A 16,467-nucleotide genomic window follows, 5' to 3' on the forward strand; every position below is an offset into this window, starting at 1 on the left:
GGGAGGCCAGGCTGACGTGGGGGGCAGATGGGGGAGGGAGAGGCTAGGCTGTTCCTGGGAGGGCATAGGGCAGGCTGCTGTTGGGAGAGTGGGGAGCCCAGGCTTTAGAGTGATGGGGGAAGTCCAGGCTGCATGGAGAGGAGGGGACACAGGGCGGGGGAGGTTCAGTCTCACGGGGAGAGAGGGCACAAGGGCAGCAGGAGGCCCAGGCTGCACGGGGAAGAGGGGACACAGGGGCAAGTGGAGGCTGAGGCTGCATGGAGAGGGGCACAGGGGCAGGGGAAGGCTCAGGCTGCACGGGTGAGAGGGGTGCAGGGCAGAGGAGACCTGTGACACTGGTAGACCAGGTGCCAGCTCTTGCCAAGGCTGTAGGCATCCGCTGAGCACTGGCAAATTCATAGCTGGAAACTAGACCAGCTCATGTATATGTTAGTATTGTTCCAGTTAGGTGTTAGACTTATAAAAGTGGGGCAGGGCGGGGGGAAGTCAGTGGGACAGGGGCCAAGGGGGCAGTGAGGGTGCGGGGGAGGGGAAGAAGGAGGAGGAGGAAAGGGCGGGGGGGGCGAAGGGGGGTCAGTGGGACAGGGGCGAGGGGGAGGCCGGTCAGGGGAGTCCCCGCTCACTGCCCGCGCCGCATCGGGCGGTGCCAGTGACCCGTCCCCGGCTCTTGCCCCGCGCTCCTCAGAGGGAGGGTCGCTGGTGCGCTCAGCATCCGCCCCAGGCCGTCAGGTGGCGCTGCCGCGAGCTGGGCCCTGTCCCTAGCCGGGCCGGTCCATTGGGCAGGGGAGGGGGGGGGGGGGCGCGGGCGCTCCCCCGCGCGCCGCGCTGTAGTGAGGGGTTCCGGCCGCTGAGGACGTGGCTGGCCCGGCTCAGCTTGCGCAAGTTCCGCTGCCGGCCGCGGCCTCCGGGCCTTGCCTCCCTCCCGAGCCCGGCGTGTGAGCGCGCCCGGCCCAAGCTCGCAGCACGCGGAGGATGAGGAGGCCCCGCGGCGCGGGAGGCGGCCTCCGCGGCTCCTGAGACCCGGCATGGAGGCGACCTACAGCGGCGAGGCCCTGGCCGGGGGCGGGGGGCTGGGGCCCGTGGACGTGCCCAGCGCCCGGTAACTGCCGCTCCCAGCGCGAGGAAGGGTCGGGGGTGGGGGAACTGGGAACTGCCAGCCGGGGAGCCCCTGCGCTGCCCGGTCAGGCTGTGTTTCACCCCGTGCCCGGGCGGGCTGGGGGCCTCTGAGCCAGCCTGCGTCCCCGAGTGGATCTCGGCCCGTGCTGCCCCCTGCTTAGGAAATGCCTGTGGTCGTTTGTTCTTTTGCAGGCTGACTAGATACATTGCGCTGCTGTGTTTCGCCAAGTTTCTAAAGGCTCTGGGACTCTTTGAATCCTATGATCTCCTGAAAGTGGTCCACCTTGTCCAGTTCATCTTTGTAGTACAGCTGGGGTAAGTGTGCTGCTGTTTAAGCCTTTTATAACAAACACTGCTGCAGCTTCTCTCTTTTGAGAATAGTGTGGTTTTTTTTTGTTTTTTTGTTTGTTTTTTTGGCAATGAATGCCTGGGTTTCTTCCCATGGGGTCTGTAAAAGATTCAGTCTGAAAGAAACAAAAAGTTTTTCGTAATAAGTCAAGGGAGTTTGTGCCTTTTGTGTGCTGCATGAGAGGTTGTTAAAGGGGCAAAACCTTCCTTGTTTCTGGTGGAATGTACATTTAGACACAGCACAACAGCTCCTGACAGATAGTTGTGCAAGGGAAAAAAAAAGTTGAGATGCTGTGTTGTCCTATCCAGCTACTGGGCCTGCTTTTCCTTTACTCCTTTTTAGATTTTCATTTTCAGTGTGGAATCTATAGGTACTGATGTAGAGATGTCTAGAGCGTAGCTGTTGTGCTTTGACTTTCTTGTTAAATAAAGGGGGTAATTCGTGGGTGATAAAAGGATTTGTGTTGTGATGCACAGCTGTATGATGCTACAAAACTAACCATTTAATTGATAATAGAAATACAATGGTAGATGTATTTAAAATGATCATCGCAAGTTCTAGTAATAGCCCCTGTACTTAAGAGGAAGAATACCTCATTGGAATCAATACTGTCTAAATCCTGATATTTTAAGCATACTTACTGTAGTTTGAGAAACTATAGGGAAGAAGGGGATTTTTTTTAATTTATTCATTAAAGGGCTCATAGTTGTTACTTTTAGACAGATGATGTAATGACAAATACTGAGTAAAGAGAATAAATCTGTATCTAGAATATTTCATTTAAGTAAAAATTACAAGTGAAATCAGTGTGGTCTCTCCTTGTGCTACCCTTTTCTTTGGAAGGAAGCTAAGCTGCCCTCTACTCTAGAATCTTACTTCCTACATTTATTGTCATCATTAATATCTTTGTTGGTAGCTGGACCAATACTAATTTAAGCTTGGCTCATAATGAGTTGTGAAAGCTGTGCTCTAACTAACTTGACAACATTGACTAATTTCAATTAGCTTATGTTCCCATTTTATTTCCGCTTTGGGGTTTTTCACTTGACTATTCCTGAACAACATAATCTTTTTTTTTTTTCTTTTTAGTTTATTTTTTGTGGTTGTTGGGAAGGTAGGATATTGGGTATACTGTTTCAGGCCAGTTCTAGTAGAGGTGTGTGGGTGAGTGGCTTTATTTAGGTTTTTATGCAAGATAGGGGCACCTTAGAAATGAAAATGTAACAGTAGTATTATATAATCATGCTCCCCTTCAAAACTCAATTTTTTTCTACACATTCACTTATTTTGATCCATACTAAGTGTGAATTAACAACCATTTGGCTGTCCTCTGCCAGACTTGTGTGGATGACAAAGTAGGCAGGACTAAAATTCATCTGCTACAAAAAGCTTACTGAACCTTATGGCTACTTGAATAGCTGAAATGGGCTATGGGCAGGGGTGAAAGTAAAATTGAGCTCTTACCGGTACAGGGTTGGCTCTGGCCCCCCTGGGAAGGGGTGGGGCTGGGGTCAACTTCCCCAGCCAGCCCGTCTGTGCTGCCTGACCCGCACTGCCTGGGGCTCTAGCAGCAATTTAAAGGGCCCGGAGCTCCAGCCACTGTTGCCGGAGTCCTGGGCGCTTTTAAATCGTGGCCCCAGGGCAGCTGCTACTTTTTCCCCCATTGGTAGGTGGGGGGGGGGGCAAAAGGGGCAACAACATTAAAGCACTGCCATGGCTTTGCTGGGTCCTTTGCTGTGGCCGATGTGGGGTGCAAAAGGGGCAGCGACATTAAAGCGCTGCCGCAGAAGTGCTTTAAAGTCAGTCGTACAGGCCGGTACTGGTGGCTACTTTTTACTGGTACGCCATACTGGTCCATACCGCCTTACTTTCACCCCTGGCTACAGGGAACAGAAACAGATTGAGTCACTGTTGTTTTTTCCCTCTGGCAAAAACTAGGTAGCATTCATTTAAAATACAAGTGGAGCTGGAGAATAATTACTTGTACAAGGGTTGAAACGATTGCCTAGAACTAGTCTGAATAATAAAATGGCTATATTTGAACTTTTTTCTGAAAGTGCACTTGAACTAGTACGCTGATGGAGAATATTTCCCCTAACAGGTCTGCATTTTTTATGGTTTTGTTTCAAAAGCCATTTTCTTCTGGAAAAACTGTGACCAAGCGCCAGGTGAGTTGACTTATACTTAATGCATGAACACTCACTTTTAGATACTCTGGGACAATATGAATAATGACTCTAATAAAATATTTAGTTGCTCACTGAAAGTGAAAGGGATGTTTCTGGTTTCATTTGGAAAATGGCTGGGATTTTCAAAATGATCTAAGTGGTTTAGGAGCGCTAGTCCCATGGAAAATTACACCCTGCATGAGCACTCTGTGCTTTACCACCTAACATGCAAATAGCTGTAAATATGAAGAGATCGATCCTGAGCTGCAACCAGCGGAATGCCTCCTGGACCAGGAGGAGGAGGGTGGCCCAGAGGATTGTATTGTGCGGGAGGGTCTGGGCCATCAGCTTTTCAGCCCCTTTGTGTTGATCCCACAGTGCAGAGGAATCCAAGCAGTTGTCAGAATGGAGCTTGAAATATGGAGAGGAAGAACTTTTGTCATCACCCCTTCCCTCTCCCCGCATTCATCTTTATATGAAATAAATAAAATAATTGATTGTGCCATTACAGAGTAATTTGGAATGTATTTAATATAAAGGATCTGAACCATTGTATCAGGAAATGTCCTAAAGGCAAATTTGGTTTGAGAAAGCTCATGACAGAATTTAAAAGAAAGTGAGAGGGGGAACAAATTTCTTGGCTTTGTCATACATCAGGAAAAATCTATCTTTCTGTCTGCTAAAAGGTTTTAATTTGGTCTTAACTCAAATATTGGATTTTTGGCGCATGAATAACTTGAGCGGATTATTTAAAAAATAAAAATCGCATCCAACTTTATCTAGTTGTTTGTCTGGTTTTAAAACTAGAAAATACATCTATTGTTTACAGTGTTTGTTGTAGCCCTGTTGGTCCCAGGATATTAGAGAGATCTGGTGAGTGAGGTAATATCTTTTATTGGACCAACCTTCTCACCCACCTTGTCTCACTAAAATACATCCTAAGTAGTTTTGTTTTAATAAAAATGAGCTGCATCTCCTGATTAAGACTTTTAAAATCTTAATCGTTCAAATCTTAGGTGCATGCTTAATTGGAAGCACGTAAGTAGTTCCAGGTGACTTCAATAGACTTACTCCTTGGGATAAAATTAAGTACATATATAAATATTTTTAGGGTCAAGGCCTTAGTTTTGTAACGTTGAACAACTTTATCTAGCACTGTGCATGTTTGTCAGATGTATTTTATTGTGTAATACACTGAATGTCAGCATTTTTTTTGACCACTAAGTAAATTTGACTTCAGCCTAACTACTGTAACCCATGGATTTTTTTAAAAAAGGCACTAAAACTACATCGAAAGAACTTGCTGCTGTGATAGAAAATGATAAAAGTAAAGAATTTCAGCCATAAAATGTCTTTCCAAAAGTAAACATAATGGGGCATTGTGAAGTAGTCAAGACAAGTCAGACTGTTTTAATTTCTGAAGATGCTCAACAGCATACATTTTAATGTTCCTTTAATGTAGTAGTTGGTATGTGAATTGAATGCAAGATGTTTGTTTGGAAAGCAGGCAGAAAATGTTAATAAAATGTTTTTTCTTTTATAGTGGATCAAAATAGTTAAACATGCTGTTGTTGGCTGTATCATTTCACTTTTGTGGTTTTTTGGCCTCACTCTTTGTGGACCTCTCAGGTAATGTACATGCCTGAAACTTTATACAAATAAAGTATGCTAACTTAATTTGTTTGATAGTTTATTTGAAATATCAATTCTGTACACTTAATTTCTTTTTAAATGAAATGTGTTTTGAGAGAAATGTACTTCTGTTTGTTTATAAAAATAAATCCTCAGATGAGCAGCCATTATTCAGTTCCTGGTTTGCTGCAGGACATCCTAGTTCACTCTTTTAGCGTGCAGGGGCTGAGCGTACTGTGGTGATGGTAATACTCTTAGGTCTTTGTATAGAAAAAGTCCCTCGCATTATTCAGTTGTGTTCCCTTTAGTTCATTAAGTGGCAATCTTGACTGATTCAGAAAGGATCAGAAAAAAGATGACGAAGTGGGACTTTCAGAGGTGAAGAACTTCAGGAAAGCCTCTCTCTGAATAGTTAGTGTGTGGAGATAGGGCTTAAAGCTATCAAATTCTGCAAAGGTTAAGCTTTGTTTGCCTTAAAAATTGTTTTTTTAGCTCTTAAGATAGCAAAGATGTCCAAATGTGAATCAATTTACTGCCCTGTTCTCAGGTCAGCTGAAAGTTCCAGTGCCTTTGTGAATGCTAGAAGTCTTCCCAAGCGGAAGCAGTGAAAATGATATGTCTTGTAGTCACTTTTACTGCTGCTATTAAGAAAACTATGGACATCTGTAAAACTGACAGACTGTCACTTTCAAACTTCTGCTTGGGAAAGCTACCAGCAGTAGATGAAGTCACTGGAGTTATGAATGGGGGATGAGGATCCAAAAGTGAGAACTATACGTTGTCAGCATTGAGGAGATTGTATGAGACGGGAGAGTAGTGGAAATCAACTCCTCAGTAATCGGAAGTTAACAGGAAAAGAAAATGTCCTTTTCCCAGCCAGAGAACAGGGAACTTCAGATTTCAGACATTATTGTAATATGAATATTAATTCCATCTTGAGAAGTTTGATTCTTGGTGCTCTAATAAAGCATGCTACTGTTTAAAAAGTGTTTAGGTAGTTACTGCTACTCAATTACTGTACATGATCTATTGTTTGAGCTAGAAAATAGGTGTTTTTATTTGATTTGTCGTCATGGTAAAGTCTATAGTTCAGGGATCCAGCTGTTGAGACTTCAGGTTCCCTACCGTTCTTTTGAATTGTACAACGTTCCTATTGAAGCCATTGAATAAATCCTTGACCGCTCTTCCATTTAATTTTAGTTGAAATCAGGTATATCAAGCTACTGCATCATATTGAAATGGACCTGATAAAAATTGGTGTCTCTTGTTTTGTAGGACATTGTTGCTGTTTGAGCACAGTGATGTTGTTGTTGTGTCACTGCTTAGTGTATTGTTCACGAGTTCAGGAGGAGGACCAACAAAGGTATTTAAATATTTTTTGCTGAAAATAGTTATACCTTATAAAGTTACAAATATTACAGGTATTTAGGAATACAGTAGAGGTAAACCTAATTGTTTCACTGAAATTCATAAAAGGGGTAGGTAAATTATGTATATTTTAATTTTAAATGTAGGTGAAACTACAATATGTACTTCCTTTTTTAATGAAATAAATATGCAACGGGTGCACATACAAGGAGTAACAACATGAAAAGGTGTTTGAGATTCATGATGATGAAGGGATGCAAGTTTATCATTTGTATGCAGAAAAAACTTAAAATATAGTATTTTGCACTTCTATAGCACTTTCCAACCAAGGACTTCAAAGTGATTTATAATACTAGTAAATTAAGCTTCATAGCTCTGTGAGCAGAGAGACAAGAAAATATTATCCCCATCTTATGGATGTTTCAACTGAAGTACAGAGAGATTAGGTGACGTTCCCAAGGTCACATACAGTGACCATAGCCTATTCTCAAGTCAAATGATTCTTATAATACCTTTCATCTATAGATCTCAATGTGCTTTACAAAGGAAGCAAATATGATTATCCCCATTTTACAGATTTTTGGGGGAGAGGGGGAGGAATGAGGCCCAGAACTGCAGTGACTTCCCCAAAGTCACCTAACAAGTCTGATATAAGCTGAATATAGGTGGGTTGTTTATATATGTGTGTGTATATATATAAGCAAGAACAGTTTCACCAAATGTAATTTTTGCTTTAAGGATTTTGTTTTGACTTTGTTTTTCTCGTGTTCACACTTACATGCATGCACCCTTTGCATTTTTTTTTTGCAACTTTTAATGTTTGTCATCCAAATAAGCCATTTTATAATGATTCCCTTTTGTCCTCTTTCCAGACAAGAGGTGCTGCATTTTTCATCATTGCTGTGATCTGCTTATTGCTTTTTGATAATGATGATCTCATGGCTAAAATTGCAGAACATCGTATCCTTTCTTACTATATGTTTGGAGTAAAAGTGTAAGTTAGTCTTGTTTCAACTGCATTTTCCTCTCCAGAGCATTGTACTTATGACTGGAAAGAAAATGAACTAGTCATTCTGAGCAACTAATCCAGTCAAATGCACGGTCATTAGTTACTTTAGTGATAACAGCATCAGCTATAAATTTGCTATAAATAATTACAATCTAAATGACATAATGACAGAAAAATCCCAATTTAATTGCCCAGCCCCTTCAACTATAGAAGCCTCTCGGTTCAGTTTTCCTCTCAAAGAAAGTTTGAGGCCTACGTCCCTGGAGTTGTGGATGCTCAGCACCTCATAGTATGTCTATACTGTGCAGTTAACCTGCATGGATTGGCACCTGGGTTAGCCTAGCCTGGTGTGAATCTCCCCACTGCAAAGCTGTATCCACACTGTTTCCGCAATCCCATGCGTGTCTGGGGTACATCCCATGATTTCTTGTGCTGAGGTGTTCAAAGATTCTTTTTTTAGTCATTCTGTTAGATGCAGGAGAGCTTATCTGTCCTTTGGGAGGAATTGTGGGAAGGGCATTAGAGGACTGTTGGTACTCGAGTGATTTAGCATGCTTCCTCACTGCAAAGTTGGCAGGTTTCAGCCCAAGTTAAAGAGGAGCCTAGGTTCTAACCTACACACTCAGCTAGGTAAGATAGACCATGCTTAAAGCACCTCCAAATCTGAGTTAGAGGTTTTTCTATGTGGCTAATAAGGAAGTTAAAACTAAGGTAACAGCCCAAACTAACTGTGCAGTGTAAACATATCCTCAGAAAAATCACACTGCTTTGGTGTCTATATGTAGGAATGCCTAATTTTAGACATCCTCTGTTAAAAATTTTGACCTGAGTGTCTACTTGGGTCTTCCAGCATGTTCAGAAGATCAACCATCTTGGGCCCTTTCAGATGTGGGAGAAGAAAGTGAGTTTGCTTGAATGTCTCAAGTGATCTCAACTCCCAAGATTAAAATTTGAAGAGTGATGGCCTATAAAATGCTCAAAAAACCAACTGTAAAGAGCTTGATGGGTTAAGATCAACACTCTGAATTACAGTTGGAAGTTGATATATGCTTCCTGTGTGAAACACCTCTTAGTGTGATGTCCTTCACTAACTAAACTTTCCTAAGAGTCTTCAAATATAACACAGTTTGGAGCAGATTGAATTCATTGTTGGGTGATAAAGGTAACAGACAAGATTCCTGGAAAACAGTAACACAGTGAATAAATATCACTGCCACCATTTCTTCTAGTTGACTTGCCCCAAACCTTCATCACTTCAGTCTTATCTGCATTGAACTTCGTGTAGCTGGTCTGTTGGAATTATTAACTATATTGTAAAGTATTAATATTAATGTGGAGACTACTAGACTCTAATTTAATCATAAATTCCTTTAAGTCCAAAGTCTGAATAGTATTTTATGCAATTGCTCTAAACATGCCTAACAGCCTAAAAATAAGCAGTTACTACGCCCAATACAGTTAAAAAGTGTTCATAAGCATGTGATCAGTATACAGTAATTGCAAATTAGGCCAGACTTAGGGAAAATTGTCTCATCCTGATGTGCTCCAGAACTGTTAGACAAAGAACCCTCAGATTCATAACTCTTCTTATACCCTTCAACAAACAAATGATCTAATAGCCAATTACCACTTTAGCTAACAACTAATCTGAGACAGTTCGCATTAATTTTCAGTTTTTGTCCAGATAAGAGTTGTAACCTCCTTCCTCCTTATTTCTTCCCCTCCTTCCTGCTGACCAACAGCTTTTACATTACACCTGGGTTCACATAGGCTTTGCTTTTAAGATACCACTGGTATGTGGGTTGGGAGGGTCCATGTTGGCTCCTTTTAAGACGGATTCTTTTTGACTTATTTACAACCTTTTTAGAAACTTTCATAGATACTAAGGTCAGAAGGGACCATTCTGATCATCTAGTCTGACCTCCTGCACAGTGCAGGCCACAGAATCTCACCCACCCACTCCTATGAAAAACCTCACCCATGTCTGAGCTATTGAAGTCCTTAAATCATGGTTTAAAGACTTCAAAGAGCAGAGAAGCCTCCCTCAAGTCAACCATGCCCCATGCTACAGAGGAAGGCGAAAAACCTCCAGGGCCTCTCCAGTCTGCCCTGGAGGAAAATTCCTTCCCGACCCCAAATATGGCAATCAGCTAAACCCTGAGCATATGGGCAAGATTCACCAGCCACATACCCAGGAAAGAATTTTCTGTAGTAACTCGGATCCCATCTATCTAATATCCCATCTCAGGGGATTTGGCCTATTTACCCTGAATATTTAAAGATCAATTACTTACCAAAATCCCAGTATCCCATCATACCATCTCCTCCATAAACTTATCAAGTAGAATCTTAAAACCAGATAGATCTTTTGCCCCCACTGCTTCCCTTGGAAGGCTATTCCAAAACTTCACTCCTCTGATGGTTAAAAACCTTCGTCTGATTTCAAGGCTAAACTTCCTGGTAGCCAGTTTATACCCATTTGTTCTTGTGTCCACATTGGTGCTGAGCTTAAATAATTCCTCTCCCTCTCCTGTATTTATCCCTCTGATATATTTATAGAGAGCAATCATATCTCCCCTCAGCCTTCTTTTAGTTAGGCTAAACAAGCCAAGCTCCTTAAGTCTCCTTTCATAAGACAAGTTTTCCATTCCTTGGATCATCCTAGTAGCCCTTCTGTGTACCTGCTCCAGCTTGAATTCATCCTTTTAAAACATGGGAGACCAGAACTGCACACAGTATTCTAGGTGAGGTCTCACCAGTGCCTTGTATAACGCTACTAAAACCTCCTTATCCCTACTGGAAATGCCTCTCCTGATGCATCCCAAAACCGCATTAGCTTTTTTCACAGCCATATCACATTGGCAGCTCATAGTCATCCTATGATCAACCAGTACTCCAAGGTCCTTCTCCTCTTCCGTTACTTCTAATTGATGCGTCCCCAATTTATATCTAAAATTCTTGTTATTAATTCCTAAATGCATAACCTTACACTTCTCTCAACATCTCCTTCTAGCCTTATAACTCATTATTTTCACACACTTCCTTCTACTTGCTGGTAAGGGTCTTTACCAAACTTGTATTCGCTTTACCCAACTTAAGATAACTCTAATTCTTTATTTTCATATTTATTTTGCACGGTCTCTCATCCACACCCAAGCTTATCAATTGTCTTCCTTCATTTTCTGTTAGACCAGTTTCATATGCTTCTAAGTTAAAACATAAATTTTGCCTATTCAAAAGGAATAATTTTTTAAAATTATTTAAAACCTCTTTTTATTTGTCAATTTCATTAATTTTTCTCAAGTTTAAATTTTTGTTTGGAAACTCTTCAAAAGCTGTCTATTAATAGACTGTTTCATACTTTAGACATTTCATTGATAAAGAAATACTGTAATGCTTCCAGTGAAAATTCATCTAAGTTTATTTCTGGTATCCGGTTCATCCTTAGTCCAAATAATTGCCAGATTTAACATGAATATTAAGACTAGCTTATGTGAAATATTTAAAGTTTTGTCATCGGGTAACACCATTTTTAATATTTTCCCTACGGAAGCAACAGACTTTTGAACTTCTATAGTTAAAAACTTTAGAATTATCAATACTTCAAAGCTTAATTTGATTCAAATTTTACTTTCTTTAAATGTATATTGTTTCCTCTACTGATCTCCTATGGTATTTACAGTTTTTGGTCCTCCGGTATACCTGTAGCTGTGTTTTCATTTTTTTTTTAATATCAGTAAATGACTTGTGATCCTTATGAGAATGAGGTCCTATTAATTCTGTTGAGATGTGATTGGGCAGTTGGAAGAGGGTTCATTTGGAGAATCTTCCTTAACTTAATTTGTTTAGCTGAGGGACATCATGACAGTGCTCTTACCCATGTTCTTCATACAATCATTGCTTTCCTAGGAGTTGCCGATCACAAGGTAAAATTGCTTTCTTTTGTAATCTAGATGCTGAATTATTGAATGATGTGTTCATAAAAATTCTGTGAAGAGAACTGCATTAATTCAAAATGTCCTATCAACTATTTACTTAGCGGCATTTTGCTTTAATACATAATCTGAAAGTATCTATTAAATTTGTTCCTTTTTTACTTGAAGTTTTATTTCAACAGTGACTTAGATATGCATGATCCTTAATAGGCAAGTCCTCTGTTCCCTAGTGTTTATCAGTCATTGTCTTGTGTATCTGTCTCTTTCCCATGCTACTTGGAGCCTAAGAGCCAGATTCTGATACCCTTGCTTGAGTTGCGTGGTACCCCAATTTTCTATGTAGTCCTATTTTAATTAGTGGGGCTTTTTACTGAGTAAAGTATTAGAATCATGCTGTATGAGGCTTATTGCTGTATTTGATTGAACTGTCCAGCTAGTTAGTCTTGTTATTGGAACTGCTGCACTGACAAATGAGAAGCCAAAAAGAAAATACTGAATTTATGACACCGCTAGAAAACATTGGTCTTATTTAAAAATAAACCAGACAGATGAGTTAAGTGAAATTTGTTAGCCCAGCACAGGGTAGATTAGACCTAAGAAATATGAGAAGCTAATTTTGTACACGTAAATGTATTTTGTAAAGATTAGGGAACAATTTCCAAAGAAAAGGTTGGGAGAAATGACACAGGGTTTGAATGAATATAAATAAATACAAAGAGTGTGGGTGATATAAGATGGCTCCATTTTATTTCCAAACATTTCCAGTGTGCTACTTTGTGGGTGGAAGAAGGGAGAATGGCCAGAGAGAAATTGAAGGAGTTCCAGTTAGAAATACTGGGAGTTGCAAACTAAGTCGTAGCAAATAAATAAAGCTGTTAGCAAATAAAGCTTATCTTTGGAGGGAAGGGAAATACCTTGTCTGTGTCTTATGTTAATAAGTAAAAGAAGGAAATAAGGAAAAGAATATTAATATTTTGTCATATAAATGCTACTTATATTGGACTGAGGTAGTTGACTCTTAAGTACTGCTAATAGGATCTATCTATGTTCCAGGGTGGAGTGCTGTTGCTGGTACTGGCATTGTGTTGCAAGGTTGCTTTTCATATGGCTTCCCGAAAGCTCTCTGTAGATGTAGGTGGAGCCAAGCGTCTTCAAGCTTTGTCTCATCTTGTTTCCGTCCTTCTGTTATGCCCATGGGTCATCGTCCTATCTCTGACAACTGAGGTAACAGCATAGCAAGTGTTCATCAGCAAAAGTGACTGATATTCTAACAACTGCATTTGTAAACTACAACATATACCTTTTCCTTTCCAAGAATTTATTTTACATTATTGAAACAACTTTTCTTGAGATTTTTGCTTGGAAAAATAGATTGGTTTTTATATGCACAGTGTTTCTGATACATTCGTCTGTGTGATTTTTGGGGGCAGGGGTTTGCTCTCTAAAGACTCATAAGAGGATATATTGGATTGTGTACAGTAGTTTGGTTTCTCTACTACCTTACAGAGACAGTGATGATGAAGATATTGTTTTTCTTGGGGAATACGTGTTTGTTCTAAATTTGAGGCTTTTACACCACTGTCTTTCTATCTAGAGATAATTAAATCAATAGAAAACATTTTTATAGAAAATTAACTTCATTAATTTCCGAACTGGATGTATTTTCTAGAAGATCTGTTCTAGTTCAACCACAGCTATTGGACTTGAAGCAGTAATTAGTTCAGGGAAGTTCTGTGATCTGTTATATTGGAGGTCAGACTAGATGATCACAATGGTCCCTTGTGGCCTTAAAATCTAGGAGTCTGTGAATACCCGTTTATTTAAAGTGTCTAATGTATAGCAAACATGCAATAGACAAAATACTAGATATATAAACTGGTACTATATATAGGTTACACATCTACCAACTTGTGATCAATATTACTCAGAATTTGTTCGTTTTTATCACAGAGTAAAGTAGAATCCTGGTCCTCTCTCATCATGCCTTTCGTAACTGTTATCTTTTTCGTCGTGATCTTGGATTTTTATGTGGAGTCCATATGTTCTGTCAAGATGGAAGCCTCAAAGTGTGCCCGTTATGGATCGCTGCTCATTTTGATTAGTGCGCTGCTCTTTGGCAGCTTCTGGACACATCCGATAACGGATCAGCTTCGAGCTATGAACAAGCCAGCACACCATGAAATCACAGAGCATGTCCTCTCTGGAGGAGTGGTAGTGAGTGCCATTTTCTTCATTTTATGTACGTATTCCTTTTTTTCCTCTTTAAATGATGATAAACCAGTTAAAAATTATTTATATATTACTGGAAGATCACCAGAAATATTTCTCTGTAGAATTCCCCCAGAGTTCCAGGGGTGAGGGGGAACAGCACAGTGTTGTAAACCCACAGCTACATTCATAATTCATTGTCTACAAAAAAGGATACAGTAAATCTGTCTGCTTGTAGAAATGATGATCCAATCTAGTATAACAATAAAATATAGTGTTAGCCTTGAAAATGAAGCTGGTGACTTTCACCACCTTGATATGCTTGTGGAAGTTTTAATCACTGATAAAACACTTGCATTATCAATCCACCATAAAGGTTAAAAACAACAACAAAAACATCTACCTCTCTTTGCAGCTGCCAATATTCTGTCCTCCCCCTCCAGGAAAGGGCAGAAAGGCACTCTTATTGGCTATTCTCCTGAAGGCATTCCTCTCTATAATTTTATGGGTGATGCTTTGCAGCATAGTTCTCAGTCGTTACCCCGGTTTATTAAAGAGTCACTGAAACAAATCCTTGAGGAGTATGACTCTAGACAGATTTTCTACTTCTTGTGCCTAAATCTGGTAAGTGCACTTTTTTAACTCTAATGACAAATTGTAGTAGAAAAAGGATCAATCTTTTTAAAATTTACTGGCAACTTTTAATATGAGCTTTAACATAGAATCATAGAACTTGAAGGCACCTCGACAGGTCATCTAGTTCAGTCTCCTGCCCTCAAGGCAGGACTAAGTATCATCTAGATCATCCCTGACAGATGTTGGTCCAACCTGCTCTTAAAAATCCCCAATGATGGAGATTCCTCCACCTCCCTAAGCAATTTATTCCAGTGCTTAGCCACTCTGACATTTAAGTTTTTACAAAACTTAATTAGTTTTGGCATAGTTAATGTAATGGAGATCGGATACATTTTTTGCTGGGTCTTCTGTGAGAGTCAGGATACTTGACTTACAGTTGTACTTGTCAGGTTAATATGAATAGTCATGGCACCTTGTATGTATTTGTATAGCGACTAGCAAAAGGCGCCTCACTCATCATTGACTCTTCTGGGCTCTACTGCAATATAAATATGTCCTGACAAAGCATTGAATGCATTTACAAAGACTGGCTCCTGTTTCCTGCCCTGAAGACCTTACAATCCAATACACACAAGACACACCATAGTAATTCAGGAATGAGTGTTGAAAGACAGAGATCAAGGTATGAAGGATTTCTGAAATAAATCGTTTTGAAGAAGTGGAGAGGGTGGTTGGTGGACAAGAACTGGGAAAAAATTCCAGATGTGTGGGACAGGATGATGTGATGATGGAGATGAAAGATGACTGAGAAACAAAATGAGTAATTGGCAGTAGGAACAAAATCAAAAATGTAGTGAGGGAACAGGGGAGATCACATAAGACCTAGAAATAGGAGCAATGAGCTTGAGTGCCTGCAGATACGATAGAAAGTGGGAAGTTAGCTGAAGGCATTCAAAGGGGGATGACAACAGCAGTAGAGGGAGATCAGTTTAGAGTGTCATTTTGGAATAGACAGGAATAGAGATGAGAAATGGGGAAGCTGCATGGACTAAGATTATAGTAATTGAGGTGTGAGATCAAAGAATGCACAAAAATGTTAGCAAATGAGATCCTAGTAATTTTCTAGGATTGTGAAAGTTTGGATGTGAGGGGAATAAATTGTCAAAGGGTATGTTGATACTGCAGTTAGACAGCCATGGCTGGCCCATGCCAGCTGACTCAGGCTCATCAGGCTCTGGCTGAGGGGCTGTTTAATTGCAGTGTAGACTTCTGGGCATGGTCTGCAGCCTGGCTCTTGAATCCTGTGAGGTGGGAGGATCCCAAAGCTCAGGCAGGAGGACACTGGACACTACAATAAAACAGCCCAGCAACTAAAGCCCTGCAAGCTTGTGTCTGCTGTCATGGGACAGCTGCAGATTTTTAATTGCAGTGTAGATATACCCAAAGATGACTTCAAAGATATGAATGTAGAGGATGGGGAAGTTAATGGAGAAAGAAGGAACTGGAGAAGAATTAGGAAGATAGCTTGGTTTTATAGAGACACAGATTTAAAGATAACAATGGGTCATGCAGAAGGAGATATGAGGTAAGTCTTCCTCTCCTCAAGACTAATTCCTAAACTACATAAAACTATTAGTTAGCAAAGAAAATTGACATAATTTCTATAAAGCAACCTCCATAAATAAAATTTGTAGTGATTGAAAAACACTTTTGTTAAACTACATCTTAATGCAATGGCTTTTTGAAACGTGCTCAGTGGATAACAAACCATCCATTAGGTGACAGTCTTTGGGTAGACAAACTTTTGATATGTTACAAATAATGCTTGCTTGGGAGGAATTCAAAATCAGGACAATTATCTTATTGAGTAAGAGGGCTTGTGTTAAGACTTTTTAGGAAGAGTACTTTCTTCTGCAGGAGTTTAATGTATCCAATATATGCTGGTTGGTCATACCAGCTGTCTGAGGTACTCACTAACCACTTAAGGCGTGCTCTAGCTTTGATACAAGTCATTTATGAACAGCAGCTGTCCAATTTTCAGATATTCATAATCCTCCAGGATGGACAAGTCATGATCTTAAAAAAGCACCCACCAAATGAATTGGT

The 16,467-nt window shown here is 40.5% G+C and overlaps 1 protein-coding gene across 3 annotated transcripts in view; it reads left to right on the forward strand.

Annotated features, from left to right (window-relative positions):
• The first annotated feature begins 575 nt into the window (after positions 1-575).
• SLC30A5 (solute carrier family 30 member 5) overlaps positions 576-16,467 on the forward strand; it is a 29,433-nt gene continuing 13,541 nt past the window's right edge. Inside the window, exons 1-10 of one of the 3 annotated variants that reach the window (XM_038403058.2) lie at positions 576-1,099; positions 1,309-1,431; positions 3,567-3,633; positions 5,177-5,262; positions 6,541-6,628; positions 7,506-7,593; positions 11,492-11,568; positions 12,631-12,801; positions 13,528-13,816; positions 14,201-14,409. In XM_038403058.2, coding sequence (XP_038258986.1) covers positions 1,026-1,099; positions 1,309-1,431; positions 3,567-3,633; positions 5,177-5,262; positions 6,541-6,628; positions 7,506-7,593; positions 11,492-11,568; positions 12,631-12,801; positions 13,528-13,816; positions 14,201-14,409 — 1,272 coding nt within the window. In that variant the 5' untranslated portion in view covers positions 576-1,025. Of the gene's footprint in view, positions 1,100-1,308; positions 1,432-3,566; positions 3,634-5,176; positions 5,263-6,540; positions 6,629-7,505; positions 7,594-8,492; positions 9,518-10,631; positions 11,569-12,630; positions 12,802-13,527; positions 13,817-14,200; positions 14,410-16,467 lie in introns of those variants that run through there. The other 2 variants (XM_043514647.1, XM_043514646.1) reach the window with 2 other exon arrangements.

This window comes from Dermochelys coriacea, chromosome 5 (assembly GCF_009764565.3).
Source record: "Dermochelys coriacea isolate rDerCor1 chromosome 5, rDerCor1.pri.v4, whole genome shotgun sequence".
Classification (NCBI taxonomy): domain Eukaryota; kingdom Metazoa; phylum Chordata; order Testudines; family Dermochelyidae; genus Dermochelys; species Dermochelys coriacea.